The sequence below is a fragment of the Poeciliopsis prolifica genome, unplaced genomic scaffold (assembly GCF_027474105.1).
Source record: "Poeciliopsis prolifica strain line A6 unplaced genomic scaffold, Auburn_PproV2 SCAFFOLD011, whole genome shotgun sequence".
In the NCBI taxonomy this organism is placed as follows: domain Eukaryota; kingdom Metazoa; phylum Chordata; class Actinopteri; order Cyprinodontiformes; family Poeciliidae; genus Poeciliopsis; species Poeciliopsis prolifica.
Genome location: NW_026562386.1, coordinates 5736730 through 5753681, shown reverse-complemented (window position 1 = coordinate 5753681; position 16952 = coordinate 5736730). Strand labels below are relative to the sequence as shown.

At 37.1% G+C, this 16952-nt stretch overlaps 1 protein-coding gene across 5 annotated transcripts in view; it reads right to left on the bottom strand.

Annotated features, from left to right (window-relative positions):
- Positions 1–16952, bottom strand: part of galnt2 (UDP-N-acetyl-alpha-D-galactosamine:polypeptide N-acetylgalactosaminyltransferase 2) — a 73172-nt gene that overhangs the window by 9444 nt on the left and 46776 nt on the right. For all 5 annotated transcript variants that reach the window (XM_055036509.1, XM_055036508.1, XM_055036510.1 and 2 more), the window contains 10 exons: positions 15957–16110; positions 11143–11241; positions 10993–11060; positions 10840–10905; positions 10625–10746; positions 7443–7530; positions 7260–7347; positions 7062–7165; positions 4482–4608; positions 1403–1495 (listed from right to left, as the gene is read on the bottom strand). In XM_055036509.1, coding sequence (XP_054892484.1) covers positions 1403–1495; positions 4482–4608; positions 7062–7165; positions 7260–7347; positions 7443–7530; positions 10625–10746; positions 10840–10905; positions 10993–11060; positions 11143–11241; positions 15957–16110 — 1009 coding nt within the window. The remainder of the gene's footprint in view (positions 1–1402; positions 1496–4481; positions 4609–7061; positions 7166–7259; positions 7348–7442; positions 7531–10624; positions 10747–10839; positions 10906–10992; positions 11061–11142; positions 11242–15956; positions 16111–16952) is intronic.

The following is a 16952-nucleotide window of genomic DNA, read 5'->3' as shown; positions in this document are numbered from 1 at the left end:
TCTGCTGCTAAAAATCAAAAGTTGTTCCTGCTCTTTAAAGCCCAGTTCACACTACACGATTTTAAAAGTCGGCTGATTCTGAAAACGTGAGAGAACACACACTAGCCCATTTAAAAATTGTAGGTGTAACGGGTTCGATCGTAGAGTGTGAGGTTTCACTCGAACACATTTTAATTCCAGATACAAAATCCCTTCAAATTAAAATTCTGCGCTACCACAGCTGAATTTAGAGTAAACAAACAAACATGGACAACTACGTTGAAGTGGTAACTTTAGTTTGCGGACTTATTTTAACCCAAAAAAGACGTAACCAAAAATCAAAGCTTTGGATTAAGAACTGGAGATATCGTAAGCAAGGATTGTATTTGTTGCATCGCAACATGGAGGTGAGTTTTTTTCTCTTTTTTTCATAAAAAATACAGTTTTTAATGTTTTCGGTTTTGTCGTTTAATTAACCGTTTATGTATAATTTTTCGCTGTGTTTATGTTGTTGTAGAATATATGCATATGACGGAATGACTGAAACATCAGAGCAGCTTAAAGTAGAAGAAAGCATTTCCTGCATATTCGTTTTTAGAAAATCAGATGGCAGTTATCCTTTTTCCCCCCCAACTGACCGCGAAAGCTTAACGTAACCTATTCCAGCTCCTTTAATTAAAACTTATTGTATTGTTTAAAATTGTATTATGACTGCAGAATAAAATCAAATTTGCCATTTCAACCAAAGATTGGCATTTGCTTCTCAACCAGATGTACTCTGTGCAATAATTTTATAATTATCTTTCATTAAAAAAAAAAAAAAAACAACGCATGCTGCTCCGAATAAGGATGAATTTTTACTTATGGTTTTATGAGATCTAATTAAGCACATTTCATTCACCGTAGCATTGTAAGTGGTCCCGACGTTCCACCGACTGGACCCGATCAGTCGTAACACACCACACACTACAGGATGATCGGTACAGCAGACATTTGTTTACAATCTCCTGCTATTTTAATGAGTTCAATCTGCATCCAGGGCCTTAGGAAAAATGACCCGCAGCATCACACCTCCTTCACCTTTTGCTGGAAAATCTCATTCCAAGCTTTGTTTACCTTTTTCCAGTGGTTTTAAACTTTAAACAATTGGAAAAATAAAAAGAGCTTTTTATCTGCTGTCTTTTCATGGCTAATGAAGATCAGCACATCTCGCCTTTATTAACAAGGTTTGTTCAGATCATGCTGCTATAATAAAATAAATTAATTTCAAAGCTTTCCAAATGTTTCCTACAAATTGAATGTGTAGGAGTTGAAATACTTGTTAGAAAAAGTTATTTTCCATTTACTTGCTCCTAATTGTTGTGGACTGATGTGATCTAGGGACCTTGTTTACTCCGTTTATTTAAAATCTGACTGGACTCACTTCCCGTAGGGAACGTTTCTCGCCGAGGGAACAGCAGCGTAGTAGAAGTTCTTATACTCGTCCATCCACACCTCTGCTGCTCGTCTTGTGTTCCTGAGGAAAAACGGCACAACTCAGCCATTTTAAAAAGTTAAAAACAGAAAAACCTGAAAATGGCGACAAACAGATTGTACGTTACATCTTTAAGAAGCAGAAGTGGAGCCTCCTGCACAACCAACAAAAAAGCAGCAAGTTGTCGACTCACTGTGTCTGGATGGTAAGTTGACAACAAAACTCTTATATTTTCCAGCCATTGTACAGTGCATGCAGTGGTAAAACCAGCTGACCAAATGTGTTGGAGCTCAGTTTGGGTTGCTAGGTGACAGGCTGGGCTTAGCTGGGGTTGCTAGGTAACCCCATTTGCATATTTCATTCTAGAGGTTTTTGAAAATGTTTTAGATACCAAAACAAAATCAACTTATTTAAAAAATGTCTGGGTGAGACTTTTAAGCACTTTGGCTGTTTTTAGAAACATTTGAGGCCTGAATGAAAATATATAAATGTGAAAAATGTGAATTTTACATAATATGTCCCCTTTAAGGCAATTCTACCTGCCATGAAAAATCATTTTGTTTTTGTTGTTTTTAATGTCCCTCCAAATATTTCTAACTGGATTCAGGTAGCCGACTACAAAAACGAGCTACTCCAAGGTCCAAGAGTGCAAGTGGTTTCAGTCTGCCATCAAGACGTTTTCTTAGAAATGCCCGTCTGGAGGACACCAACAGATAATGTTCCTCTGAACTTTATTGAGGTGCTTTACTTCACAGTCAGTGTGAGCTGGCCCGCCCTCAAAACGCCCATTGTTGCTTGGCTGTGCTGGAAATGCTGCTCCCTCTGGGACAATTACAAACTCACCCAGGCTCACTGAACAATGTCTGTCCTGAAGCTTTGGGACACTGTCTGGGACTATTTAAAGGGCGAGACGGGGAACCGCAGCCACCTACATGCAGATGGTACTGCTTTTCACTGCACTGCTGCTCTCCCTTTGGACTCAAACACTTCAGCTGAGACGAAACGGGGAGTGAAACTGACAGGAGATGCTTGAACTCTGCAGCTGAAGCTCATCCATATCTACAGAGTTTATTTTCATCCTGCTCAAGAACCATCCACAGCAACTCTCATCCATCGCATCACGAGTAGCCAACTGCTGTGTGTTGTCTGATATTTAAAAACTTGCAGATTTAAACTTTTTCTCCCCTCACTCATTACTGCACCTCCCCTCAGATAAACACGGACGTATTAAGAGTCCACAGAAATGTCAGACTCTTGGTTAGAAGCTGATAAAAAGTAATTGAGAATTTAAGTTTATGCCCAAAGGCAGGAAAAACGTCAGTGACCAAGAACCATCATCAAAAAGACATTTTGGGGAGCTTTGGCACTGCCAACAAAAAGGATTTAATTTGGTGGTTTCTTTTTTTACAGTGAATTTTCAAATAGTGCAGTACAGTTGGAGTCAAATATAAATTTCTTATTGTTGTATAATAACTGGATAAAAAAAACATATGAAGACATTAAAGAAAAAATAAAAATCGAGCAATTTTAGACGTGTAAAATGAGTTGTAAAGCTTAGACACAATAAATCTCCAGTTTAGATGTGTCAACCCGGCCAAAAGCAAAACTCAGACCTCTGTAAATTTACTTTAGTGTAGCTGAGTTTCATCTATTTTTTCCTATTTGAAGATTCTTCACTCGTTTCAAACTAAGATAGTAAAGATAATGATGATCAACTCTGAAAACATTCAGGTAAAGACAAGAGGGAGTCGCAGTAATGTCAACATTCTATTATATCTGCTTTTTGATGTCCTTAAATATCCTTAATCATGAACATGATGCTTAATCTCAAAGTGAGGAGAATTCAACATTTAATTTTAATTCATTTAATCACAGAAGGGCAAAAAATCTGTCATGAGATGATTGTAAAACAAAAAATAAGACTCTGAAATGACTGTGGAAAAAGAAAAGAACTCATGATGCAAATGCGCTCTAACACTCCAACTAACGATTACTTTGATCATAAAACTATTCTGATAATTAATTGGAAAAAGAAATTGGCACATTCTGCTTAGTTTAGACTCTAGACCCCACGCAAGAAATGTTTGTTCTTTCTAAATGGGAAAATAAACATTTCATTGCCTGAAATGCAATGGCAGAGTGAATTAGAACCAGGCAAAGTCAAACCTAAATCACTTAAGGAGTTTTTATTAATATATTAATATTTACAGACATAGTTTTTCTTTTATCTTAGATGCAAAATGTGTAAAATATATTTTGTACAATTTTAGCTTAATTGCTGCTCTCAATATGTTAGGATTTTTCCAGTTAGTGGGCTTTGTGAGTTTGTATACGTCAGTTAATGATTAATTGATTTCTAAATTAGATGATTTTTTTCAATAACTGTTTCACCCCTAATTCAACGATGTTCTCAGGGCTTTTTAAAGTGAAACAGCTCTTATTCTAACCTCACCAAAGCACACTGGTCCAGTTAAAGTCCCAGAAGCATTTTGAAAACTATACGTTTGTGATGATTAGACAGAAAAAGCTTTTCTCTGGCATCGCTCACTAACAACCAGCTGGCAGCTATGTAGTACCTAGAGGTTACTAATAAGAACAATAATAAAACCTTGGGAATCGTAATAAAAGGTTTAATCATTTTTAGCCTTATTTGAGATATTTTAAAGTCTGGGTAAGAGATTGGTGGAGTTCTCAACCAATCTATTTATTTTATGTTTTCTGAGAAAAGCCAAGATAAAAAAAATTTTCTTTACCAACTAATTTGCACATTCAAACACTGAGGGAGAGCTGAGAAAAGACAGTGGTTATTGTGTGTTCTGCATAAAACCCTTTAATAGATGGACTGGAGTAGTTTGGAAACAGTTCTGTGGATTTTTGTTACTGCTGATTGCAGCCAAGAACTGGGAAGGAGGAACGCCCAGGTTAGAGAGTTGATGCTCCCAGGCAAGCAGGATGCAGCAGACGACAAAGGATACAAAACATTGAGTTTCCAACAGGACAGACGTTGTTGTTTTTTTTGGTGCATTACCTCGCAAACACAGTCCCGCTGCCTCCAGGAAAGGTGTAGGGGTGTTGTTTCCTGAAGACGTGGCCAACCCGGCTGCAGGGGATGATCTCCAGGCTGCCACCACACTGCCACACACGAAACGAGATCTCTAAAAAAAAAAAAAACAAACAAACGCCCATCACAGTCTGTTATTTATAACAGAGCCGCCAAGGGAACATTGGAGGATTGTCTTTATTTTGCGTTACCTCGCAGTAATTTACTAGTCAGTTCAAGCGGCATGATTGAATACCGAAAGTCGTTCTGCTGCAATAAGGTTTTCAAAAGGTTTTTCCATGTATGTTTTTGTCTCGTTTGTGAGAAGTCTGAAGTTTTATATTTTCTCATTTAGAGTAGAAATGCACTACAAACCTATGTGCAAAATACAAAAGCCAAACGTCAACTTTCCGTCCCTTCTGAGATACAAACAGAAACTTTCTGCAAGAAGAAAAGAAAGAAAAAATACATCCAAACTATTTGGAGTATTTCTGAGTTATTTCCACGGGGTAATGAGTCATCTGACGGTTTGATTGTGTCTTTTTTGTGTTGTTAGTTTGAACGGTTAATAAAGAGCTGTTTTTATGTGCAGCTTCATCTCAACCTTAAACAAACCGACAAACAAAAAGTGAATAAATTGATTTCGATCCGCTTTTTGCACCAAAGAGTTAAGAATATAAAAACACATTTCTATTGAGGCTTTTTAAATGTGTGACATTTGTGACTGTATACAAAATAGACCAGGTTGTTTTTGATGATTTATTGTGAGGCAACACAAAAGGAAACTGTTTCCCCATTTCCCTGGAGGGGCTCCATAATTTATAACAAAAACGGTGTGAAAGACCAACTGATTTAGTCTCCTGCACCTTCTAAATGTTTGAAATGTGTTTATAATTTGCAGGTAGCTTTGAGACATCCTCTGGGTTTGAATGAGTCTGGACTGCCAATCCAGCTCTGAGTCTCTGTCTGCACCTCCCAGGGAGCGCCGTGAATCGCTCTGTCAGCTCATCCCGCTTCCCAACTGAATCCAAAACAAAGGCAACAGGGAGACAAAGCTGCAATTATATCACTCCACAGTTTGCAAATGATCTCCACTGTGTAGACCAGTTATTTTCACCCAGTGTTTCAGTTGTGTTATTATTGAAGCACCGCTGTCTTTTCTGAACTGAGAATGTAATCACTGAATGGCTTTCTGCTCGTCCTGCTTTTGGCATGGAAATGCAGACAATTTCCTGACGCAGCATGAAGCACAAGCAGAGAGCTTCATCAGTAAATCTCGCACAGAGGAGTGGGAGTTCAATGAGTGGGAAGTAATCAGTGGGAGCCAAAAAAAGAAGATTACAGCAGGGCAGCAGATTATGAAATAAACTTCCACTGAACATAACGTATAGCTCTCTCCTTGGGGTTAATGAAGTATTCTTGCATTAATTTATGGTGCACTACAGAGAACATCCCTGAATTGAACTGAAATGAATCGGAATACATGAAACTGAGAGAGTAGAAAAATTTCTGCCTTGCTTACTGCCATCATGTCTTTTTCCATTATTTTACAATTTTTCTCCACTTTTCTGTCAGATTATCTTGGTCTTTGTATCTTAGCACATCAGTAATTTTTGACACCGCTCCGCCATGCAGCTCGGCTGAATTAACAATATTAAGGTCAAACTTTAAGAGATTGTCAAGCGTTTATATTTCAAAACAGAACCGCACATAGAGGGTTCTGGTTTGAGAAACGGTCCGCCATCTTGATTCCTGTATGAACGGCTCTGCTTAAGGATGACAAGCATCGCCCTCTGTTGGACGGCGGCCAAACTACAAGAGTAAGAAACTGTTGAAGGACATTATTAGCTAATCAATTGGAACTAATTTATTGATTAAATTATTGATCGACAATCACACCCTAGGCTTATGTAATTGGGTATATGTTAATAGTTGTATAATTACACAAGATGTGATTCTTTAATGCATTTGTCTGTTTGTACCCGACTGTTCCTGTGTTTCCTCATGTCTGTCATTCGGGGTTTGGTCCTCCAGCTCCATCTCATTTTCTTCTTCGTTTGTCCTGGACCATCATAAATACTAAGTTCATAATTTCTTCTTGTGCTATTTATTCCACGAGAAAGAGGCAAGTTTTATAATCCACTGTTTTCCTTTTATGTATGTTGTTCAAATGTTTTTTTTTCCATGTATTAATGACGGGTGTCATTTAAGTCGATATTACACCATCACAACATTTGTGGTCATAATGCTTGGTCATGACCAAATAAACAAGCATTTTGTGGTCATAACAAAGTGCTTGGTTTTGTTATGACCACAATGTGCAATTCATGCTAACACTATTATTTTGTATAGAAGGCGATGGACATGCTATGTGTTAATGCTAATATATCAGGTTGAATAAACTGAAACGGCCTCTCAATCCAGACGCAGAAGTTCACCGGTCACACTTATCTACAGTAACTATGTCAGAAATCAGATTAGGTATTAGTTTCTTTCATGTCAAAGTGAAGTCATTTGTTGATTTTTTGACCCAGAGTGGGAGTGTCAACCTGAACTCTGGGAACTCACCCAGATTTTCGCCTCCCCAGACGTCCATCATCATGTCATACTTTCCTAGTCGCTCAAAATACTCCTTATCCATGACGAACAGACCGCCAGCAATCATCGGCGTCCTACGTGTGCGGCGAACAGAGAGGTCAGGGGTTCACAACAAACACTTGGGTGAAAAACTGAGCCATTTTGTTTCAGGATGTGAGTGTAACTCACTTGATGGGGGCGATGGGGTTGCCTTGTCTGGCTCGTCTCTGCTCCAGAGTCATATAGTCCCATTTAAAAACCAAATTCCAGTCAAAGCCTACCAACAGAACCAGAAACAAGACGACAGTTATCATCAGTCACTTAACAAGTTATAACAAAAGCCATAGTGAGAGACGTGAAAACTGAAATGACCTCCTTTCAGATCGGCCGAGGCTCCCACATACTGAAAGTTGTCCATGTTGATGACGTCAATGATTGGAGAAACTACCCTCGTTTTATCCTGCAACACGGAGAAATATTTATTTTTCTTCCACTGCAGCTAAACAATGACAGGAAATCTGGCGAATCAGTAAATATTTATCAGAAATCAAAGGACCTCATGATGAAGGAAGTTCAAGCAAATATTTCCACTCAAAATATTGATTCTTGTGTTTTGAATTGACTTTCTTTTTGAGTTTCAGAGCTGGAAAGCTGTGCAGCTTTGTTATTCCCAGCAGAGCTTCAGTGCAGTGAGGCTCAGCTGGTTTAAAACGGATTCAGACAAAACACTGAACACATGGCCCAAAAACACAGAAACAAACCTCCAGGTAGAAATGAGATCCTTTATTTTATTGTGGTTTCACAACCACAAGAAATGCTCTTTCTGTCTGCTTTCATAATTTATGAGACCAAATAAGCAAACAATAAAACAGTTTTAGCAAACTACAAACAAACATTAAGCAGTAACGTTTATTTATTTAGGCTCTTTAGAGGCTAAACTGCTAATTAATCAGTTTAATTAGCAGTTTGTTGAAGACAATTAACGCCTGTTTTTGTTTGAAAACGTGTTTATTTAACTGTGTCTCTCTTTCACTTTTACCTACGAAGCAACAGATGCAAGTTTGATTTAGCGGTCTTGATTCATTTTAAGTTATTTCAAAAGCTTTAGTTTAACTTTAATTATCTGCTATTTATTGTAATTAAATTTTAATCCTAAAAGATAAACAACTTCTGATTCTTCTCACTGGAAAGATCGAGTGTGATTGGTTAGTAAACATTTAAAAAAGTTAAAGCAACTTAATATTACCATATAGTCTATGAGGAAGAACATTTTTAAAACCATTTATGAAAGTTTTTAAACGTCACCTGACAGTTCGTTGCATTTGATGGTGTTAAAGTCTATTTGTCTCAGAGGAATAGTTTATGAATGTAAAATAAGTTTTGTTTTTGAACAGTGACTGAAATATTTCTGTACTTATTTTGTTAAAGACACCCTGATCTTTATTTGTAGGAAAAAGGAGACAAACATTGTAATCATTTGGGTGTAAAAGCTTTTTCTTAATAAAACAAAGGAAACAAAACAGTATCTCTACATTTTTCTCCTACATGAAACAACTTCAAAATCCATTCATAAACACATTTCACACATCAATAACAGCATACACGCTCTGTTGATGGAAAGAAATTGATTGAAAACAAAACATAAACCTTCATTGGTTATTATGAACTGAGAACAAAACAGCGCTGCATTCACATATAAATAAATGTCATTTCAAACTGTTCTCAGCAGAGAAACTGGATCACACGAACCTTCAAGCTGTCAAGCGGCTATGGATGGGAAAAGATTAGCGTTTAGAGATTGTTTCACTTTAGTGCTGCTTTTTTATGAGACTGTCAGAATCACAGCCAATTATAATTTTAGTCAACAACAGATCTGAAAATATTGTAAGAAATAAGACTACACAATATGAGAAAAGGATTTGATTTGAAAAATTATGTTAAATATTAGGTGTAATTAGACGGTGTTTTTTTTTTTACAAAATGTAGTGTATGAGTATTTTTAATACGCTTTTGTAACCCAGTGTAAAAAACACAAGCAAGAATAAATATTAAATATTTTTTTCTACAATAAGATTAAAAAGTATAAATAAATACATCACATGTAATACTCTACAATAAGATTTAAAAAGTAATACAATTAAAAATAAGTTCATAAATGTATGTGAAAAGCGCTAAAAAATCTTTAAAAACTGTGCAATACACCTTTAGTGATTGTTTTTAGTGATGGCCTAAACAACCAATATCTGGCACAGTCTGATTTCACCTCAGCCAATAAGGTTGATTGGCTGTGGCGCTGATATTTTGCTCAGATTGCATCAGACATGCTGCTGCTAATAGCCCGGAAGTTCTTGTAAAATCTTGGAAATTTACCCAGAATGCCCTTCAATAGACAACTTCCTGCTTTTGGAGCGGACTCCGTTCTGCTTGGTGTTCACATATACATGCAAACTCAGGTCACTTCAACCGAACCAAGACCAAGGTTTTTAGGCGGATCAGAGTTTGTGTTTTTGGTCCACATCAGAGTCCAATTGCACATTCACACCTCCACAAATGAACCGGACTTTCTAGAGAATCAAACTAGTTTACTTAAAGCTCTGTGTGAATGCACCCTGACATTTTGTCTCTGGAATCTACTGCAGTGAGACACCAACCAACAGCCCGACTATCATTTCGCATGCAGAATGTGCATCATGGCTCTTAGCTAACAATTATGGCATCCCTAACAGTCTTTTAAAATATTAATATTAATCACACTGACATTGATATACTGTGCAGCACTAATGTAAGGTATTAACACTCTTCAAAGAGCCCAAAGACAAACAGTTAGTGCCATTAGTGCATAAAAGAGAAAGAGGCTAGAAGCAATATAACACAACATTAAAATTTTGATGAAAATTAAATATTTCTGTTTCTTCAAACAACCAGTGTTGGCTCACATGTTTTAAGTCCACATGCGGGTTTATAAACTTTCCTCACAGTAAAATTCAAGAACCATTCAAGCATTTTCAAGGTAAGTTTTCAATCTTCTCCGGCAGCACACTCTGGAGATAAAAATAATACAAATAAACTAAAGAAGACAGTTTGAATTCACTGTTATACAATATAATTTATTACAGCTAATAATATTTTAGATAAACTAAAATATAATAAATTTAAAGTTTTTAAATGTCTGTCTTACACACCTGAAAGGTACAAAAAACACTAATAATGTTCTTGATAATGTTTTTGTTATTTAGCAAAATAATAAATAAAAACAAAAAAAGTTTGATCTGATTTAACTTCATACAGTGTGAAAAATGTGCCAGTGTTCTTCTTTATTATATTTAAATATCTGGTAAATAAAAGATATTCTAAATGTGAGCTTTCAATCAAGTATTCGATTGCACTTTATCTCAAAGCTGTGCAGTTTGAAAATCAAGCACTTTCAAAAACTTTATACAGAAATCAAGAACTTTCCAAATCTTGAAAACCTAACTGGACTTGAAGCACTTTCAATAAAATAATGCAGGTGGGAATTTAACTTTGATTTTAGAGAAGAATGTGTTTGAGATTACCTCAGCCACTCTCTCCAGCAGCGGCTCCAGCCAGTGATCGTTACATTCACAGTGAGAGTCCAGGAAGGTGAGGACTGGCGCTGTGGCGGCATCTGCACCGCGGACCCTCGAACGCATCAGTCCTGAGCGAATGAAGACGCTTTATCAGAACAAAACGGTTTCATCTTGTCGACCACAGAACGAGCAGCTGACATTTTCTATTCATTACTTTGTACCTTCTCTGCGGTCGTTCCTGAGGATGCGAACCTTCTCGATCTTCCCCAGCAGGGCTCCATCCTCCGCTGGAAAACACAAATAAATTAAGACTTTTTACTCACTTCTACGTTCTGATTTAAACAGGATGGTTGGTGACGGGGCAGATGACTCACGGTTGTCACTGTAGTCATCAACCAAAATGATTTCTTTGACCAAGTGAGGAGGACTTTTCTTTAAGACGCTAAACGGAGAGAAACATGAAACAGATGAATAAATCTGAGTCAATAAATCAGAGAATAATAGCATGGAGAGCGCAGCTCTACCTGATGACAGTCCGCAGCAGAGCAGAGCGAGCCTCATTATGGAAGGTGATGACAACACTGGAGGCTGGCAGGTCTGACCTCCACTGTTTACTTCTGCAGCTGAAAGCAAAACCAAACAAGACAAAGATGAAAACACACCTTTTTTTTAAATGCCCTAACATGAATATAAGCTTATACACACAAACATACTGCTGAATGTTCAAGTCAGGCTGCTGAACAGATCCTTAAAGGTGACTATGATTTCTTGAAGAGGCTAGCTTAGATCTATGGTCTATATGAAGCATGTTCATCAAACTCATTCTTAGATAGTGAGATGTTAGTTTGCTCCGTTCTGCCTGTTTTGAGCTCCTTTTAGAATGAACTGCTTTCAGGCCTTTTGTTACATTAATCACCCAAATAACTGCTACTGACCACGCCCCTAACTACCTTTCTAGTTGCACTGAAAATGCCTAAAAACAAATGCACAATTACACAACTGTACATTTTTGAAAAGCATTAGTAGAGCCTCCTTCGCAACCAATAATAATTTATCAGATGACGTTACTAATGTAAAACGGCTGGGTGTAGAAAATAACAGTTGAACGTAAGGTTTAGATACCTTACTGTTGTTTTGCGTTTGTTTTAAATTTATCTAGTTTGTATATAAATGTTTTTGGGGGTTTTTTAACACTAAAAGTCAAACCAACAAGAAACGTTTTCTGAATGGTAACTCAACAATAAAACTCCTGTTGCTAGGTAACTGCGCAGTGCCCCTGAAATGTGACTTAACAATTTAAACATGAAACAGATGTTTCAAATGGCTTCCAGGTGTGACATGCCAAAAAATAACAGGGTGTTTTTTAAGCACTTAGACTGTTTAAAGGAGCTGAGATCCAAAATGAAGGCACAAAAAATTCTCCCCTTTAAATCCAGATGGATCTGATTCTGCTCACAAAAGGATGGAGGCGAAGCATGAAAACACACAACATAAACGTGAAGACTGATGCTCTGATGAAGAAATCCTGCCTAAATTTAAAACCCAGTAACACCAGTGACACCATCCAGACTGGAAGCAGCGAGTCCAGTAAACCCTGTGACAAGACTGAATACTGTGCTGGACCCAGGTCAGATAGAGGATGGTTTCCAGCAGCCAGACCTTATGATTAACTCCAGATGTTCAGCCAGTATGAAATGTGAAAAATGCTCCTAAATTTATTTTTTAACAACTGTGAAACTTTATTCTCCTGCTGAAACAAATTGCAAGAACAAATGATTCAGTGTCTTGCAAAAGTATTCACATTCTGAACTCTTTTAAGTTTTGTCATCAGCATATTTATGTAATTCTATGTGACCATCCTTCCACTACTGCTCAGTTATTTTGGCAATCAATTAATCCATGGATTATTCTGATGATTAATCGATTAATTAGACAGAAATAAAATCAGTTAACTATTTAAGTCTTTTTATACAACATTAAAAATACATTGAAAAATGCAAACAAACAAATGATTAAATTAATTTTTTAAGTAAAATGAACATTTCTTAGTCTAAAATGGAATAAAGGAGCATTCCTTTTTAGTAAACACTTAATCATTTGTAGCTGAGGATGCATCTAAAAAATACTGATAACATATAATGTATCATTTTTAGCTAAATTGCTGATTTGAATAGGTTGTTTTTTCAACAAATGTTTTTTGAGTCCGTCATCTCCAGTTACCAATTAATACATGATTATTTACATAATTCATCATGATTAATCTGATTAATCATTTCAGTCCTGATTAAAACTATTGACAGGTGATACAGAAACAATCAGAGGTTTGAGAGCATTAACACTCCAACCTTTTGTCCCAAAAATACATCTGGAAGAACTTTAGCATTTAAACCGCCTGCATTAATCTTGCAGGAAGCCGTTCCGGCTCCGTTTATACTGGAATGGCATAAATACATAATCTGACTTGACCACAACCTTTGTCAAGCCTAAAAGCACTTTTGATCTGGTCTTGAAAGTGCTGTGACCCTGGATTAAACCGACGATAAGGAAGCAATCAGAACTGATGCACATTGTGCAAATGACACATCAGTATTGGGTCGATGGACTCGTCCCAGCGCCGTGAGCGGGCTAATGGCCCAGACGGTCTGAGTCAGGTCAATATATGAGCAAGCATGTCTGTGTTCAAAGAAACAACCCAAAAATCACAGAGCACATCTCAACAGAGGCTGCTGCCATAAAACTACTGAATGGATTTAGTGACTTGCTCCATTAGGATGATAAATGCAGCGTCACTGTAACACGTCACTGTTTCAAAGGGAAGATCGTCCATAGAGCCCGAGAATAGTAAAGAAATCACACATTTCACTGGATTATTGATGAAAAGCTTCAACCATTTCTCCAACAGACACAAATATTCTGCGGTGTTTAAAGATTAATTTCAATCTTTGTACAAGGAAATGCTTCACATGCAATATGATAAACTGTCTTTGTTAGATAGCATTGTTGGCATCAATGTCATAATTATTATTGTTGCTAATTCTATTAGAGCTAATATTAACATATCATTGAATGTACTGCATTAGTCAAGAATCTGGAAGATAAATACTTAGAAATAGGATGACATCATTTTGTATCGTTGCTGGAGGAGGACTTGGTTTTAATAAGTTTATACTTCTACCCACTCGTTTTATTGTTTATATTGTTTTAGTATTGCTGTGATTTTATTTGTAATTTATAGCGTTCAATAAACTTCATAAATACCCAAAATATGTAAGTTTAGCAAGAGAGTAAATGAAGCTGGTCCAGATTTTAAAGCTAATCATAAAAAACCAGAGATAGAAATGATTGATTCAGAGTATTCTCATCACCCAGGACATGAGATGTTCACGTCTCTTCAGAGTGAAGAAACACAGAATGTTATCATAATCAGCATCAACAGAGTAAGAGCATGAAATAAAGCCAGAAAACTGTGATAGATGAACCTGAAACCTTAGAGCATCATGGAAAAATGAAGACGAAAAACAGTGTGAGAGCATCCAATCACAAAGTACCAGCAACATAATCTGGTTTTTGTTCCGTTTTTCTACATCTGAGAAAGTTACAGACACCAATATAACTGATACAGACATGGATGTTACATGAAGCTAACGTATGGTGGAAATATTGGAGGAAGGTAGCGGTGTAACAGAGCAGACACGGCTATCTGACAAACAGTGGTGTTACTCCACAAATGTTCCTGTGAACAAAAATGAGCAGTATAAAGAACAGATTTCAAATTTTCTTCCTGAGAAATGTTCCCAAACTGAGGTGGCTTTCTGGGTGAGTGGGGTGTCTTACAATCCTCTCAATTCATCTTCATCTAATAATATAAAAAACAAAAACACACACAAATCCCACCCTGAACCTTCAAGATGGAGGCAGAGAAGATGGAGAATGTATTTGACTGGATGAAATTTCTGAGCATTATCCATCCAGCCTTATATTTCAGCTGAACTTCTCTACAGCTCTTTTTTTCTGGTAACTTTATCAGATTTTAAATACCAGATTTCGGTGGTGTTTTGTTTTCTCAGTTGTCTAAGGCAGTCTTTTAGTAAAATTAAAAAAACTACTGAAAATTGCATTTCTTTTCAATTGCATTTAATTCAATACTCAAATAAAATTATTCAATTAATCACCTTCACAAGTCACCTCGTTTGTGAATTAAGTCCATCTTTGTGCAACTTTATGTCAGTATTTACTCAGTTATTCTGTGAAGAGCTTTGCTGAGGAGCATCAGTAAAGGTCAAAGAAAGCATCGTAGTTCAGAGATAAATGTGAGGAGATTTAAGCAGGATGAGACCACTGAAAATGATCAGCTTCTCTGATTTTACTCCTCATAGGTAAATGTTTGAGTAAAATAAACATTGTTCTTTTATTCTATGAACTACTGACAACATGTCTCTGAAATTCCAAGCAAAAATTTTGTTTTCATTATCAGAAAATGAGAAATGGTCAAACAAACTAAAAAGATGCAGTGCTTTCAGACCTCAAATAATAAAAAGAAAACAAGCTAATATTCATTTAGAAACAATAATACTGATGTTTAAACTCAGGAAGAGTTCAGAAATCAATATTCGATGGAATAACCAGGAGGTTTTCAATGGGTCTCTTCATTTCTTCCAGATCTGTAAATGGTATCAGATTACTCAGATGTTTGTGGTCGCACTGTGAAAAATGAACAAAAGATCAAGACTTTTCAGGTTCCTGTGTGGGCATGCTAATGTCACTTATTTTATGTAAAGTGACTATTAGCTTCCTAAAGGGAGCCCATTTCGCAGTAGAAAAATGTAATTGTTACACTTTGTGATTTCAAATTAAAGGTTAAGGGAAAGCGGTTGTGTAGAGGTCAGGCTAGTAAATGGGATTCAGCCCAAAAAGAGCTTATTAACAGTTTATCTGCATTCAAATGTTAAGGCTAAATGGGATGAGAGGGACATGGCATTCTGGCTTATTAAGAGATCATTTACTCTGATTAATTCAGTCAGCAGTATGTCAGTTCGTTTTTATCTCATATAAACCAAACAATCTGCAGCCATCACTGGTGGAAGGGGGCGGCGGTTGTGTTGCTTTACGTCAAGGGCAAAAAACATCAGAGAGTCTGCTCAGCGGAGACTTCCTGGTTTTATCTCAGACAACAATGGAGGAAGTTCCCAGGAGATCTTATCCAGTCTGGTACCAATTAGTCAATCTGACAGGCGACAAAGAGCAGCATGAAGAAACGCAGTCACACACGCAGCAGATGTCATTAACAGGAACAGCAGGGTGCCTTCACCGGCTCGCGTCTTATACAGTGGATGCTTACTGGTCGTGTCTGGTGTCGGGAACGGCTCGGTCCATTTGCAGCTTGTCGCTCTCCACCTGATTGAACTTGTTCCTGGCGTAAGGATCCTGACCCGGTCGGACCAAGGTGGCGCCAACGTAAAGGTTCTGGTTGAAATCCTGCCAGCGCACCTTACCTGCACAGAAAAAAATCACAGTTCAAATGGTCGCAGTTCCCAGGTGAAGCAACGACTAAAACAATGATTGAAACTGCTTTGTTGTGCAGAATTAGTTTTCTTTCTACATTTTCATGTTTTTCTTGTTTATAGTCACAAAAATTCAGTATGTGAGACAGGAATCTTTCATTTTAATTTTTCTGTCTTTGTTTGCAAATTATTGTGTACAAAACAACATTTACTCTGTTTTCAACATTCGCTTAAAGTGATGTCCTTGATTAAATCAATTTGAACTGAATGTGTCAAAATGTTTCAAAACTCATAAGTTAGAACAGTCATATTAAGACCTGAATAATTAAACAGATTTTCTTCTGTTTTGTGTTGTACTGTCTTGCTTAAATGTTTCAAATACAACATTTCAATTTCAGTATTCAAACCAAGACTTGACTACTGCCTCAGCTCAGATAGAACCTGCAAGACAACATTGACACAAGCTACAGCTTTGAAAAGCATTAGTAGAGCCTCCTACACAACCCTCAAGAATGCAGCAAGTTGTTTCTGGGTGGTAAATCAGCAACAAAACACTGGTCTTCTCCAGCAGCCATTGTAGAGAGCACACAGCGGTAAAACTGTGTCCTCAAATGTGTGGGAGCTCAGCTCGGGTTGCTGGTGATGGTGCAACAACTTCTGGCCTAAAAACAGCTTGGTGGGGTTTTTAAGCGCTTGGTCTGTTTTTAGGAGCAGCTAAGTCCCAAATGGAAGAATAAAAACATGCAAAAGTGAATTTCACATTAAGATCAGTTTTCATGAATTAGGAATTGCAAAAGGATTCCTCCTCCCATGTGCCAGACATTTGGGAAGAT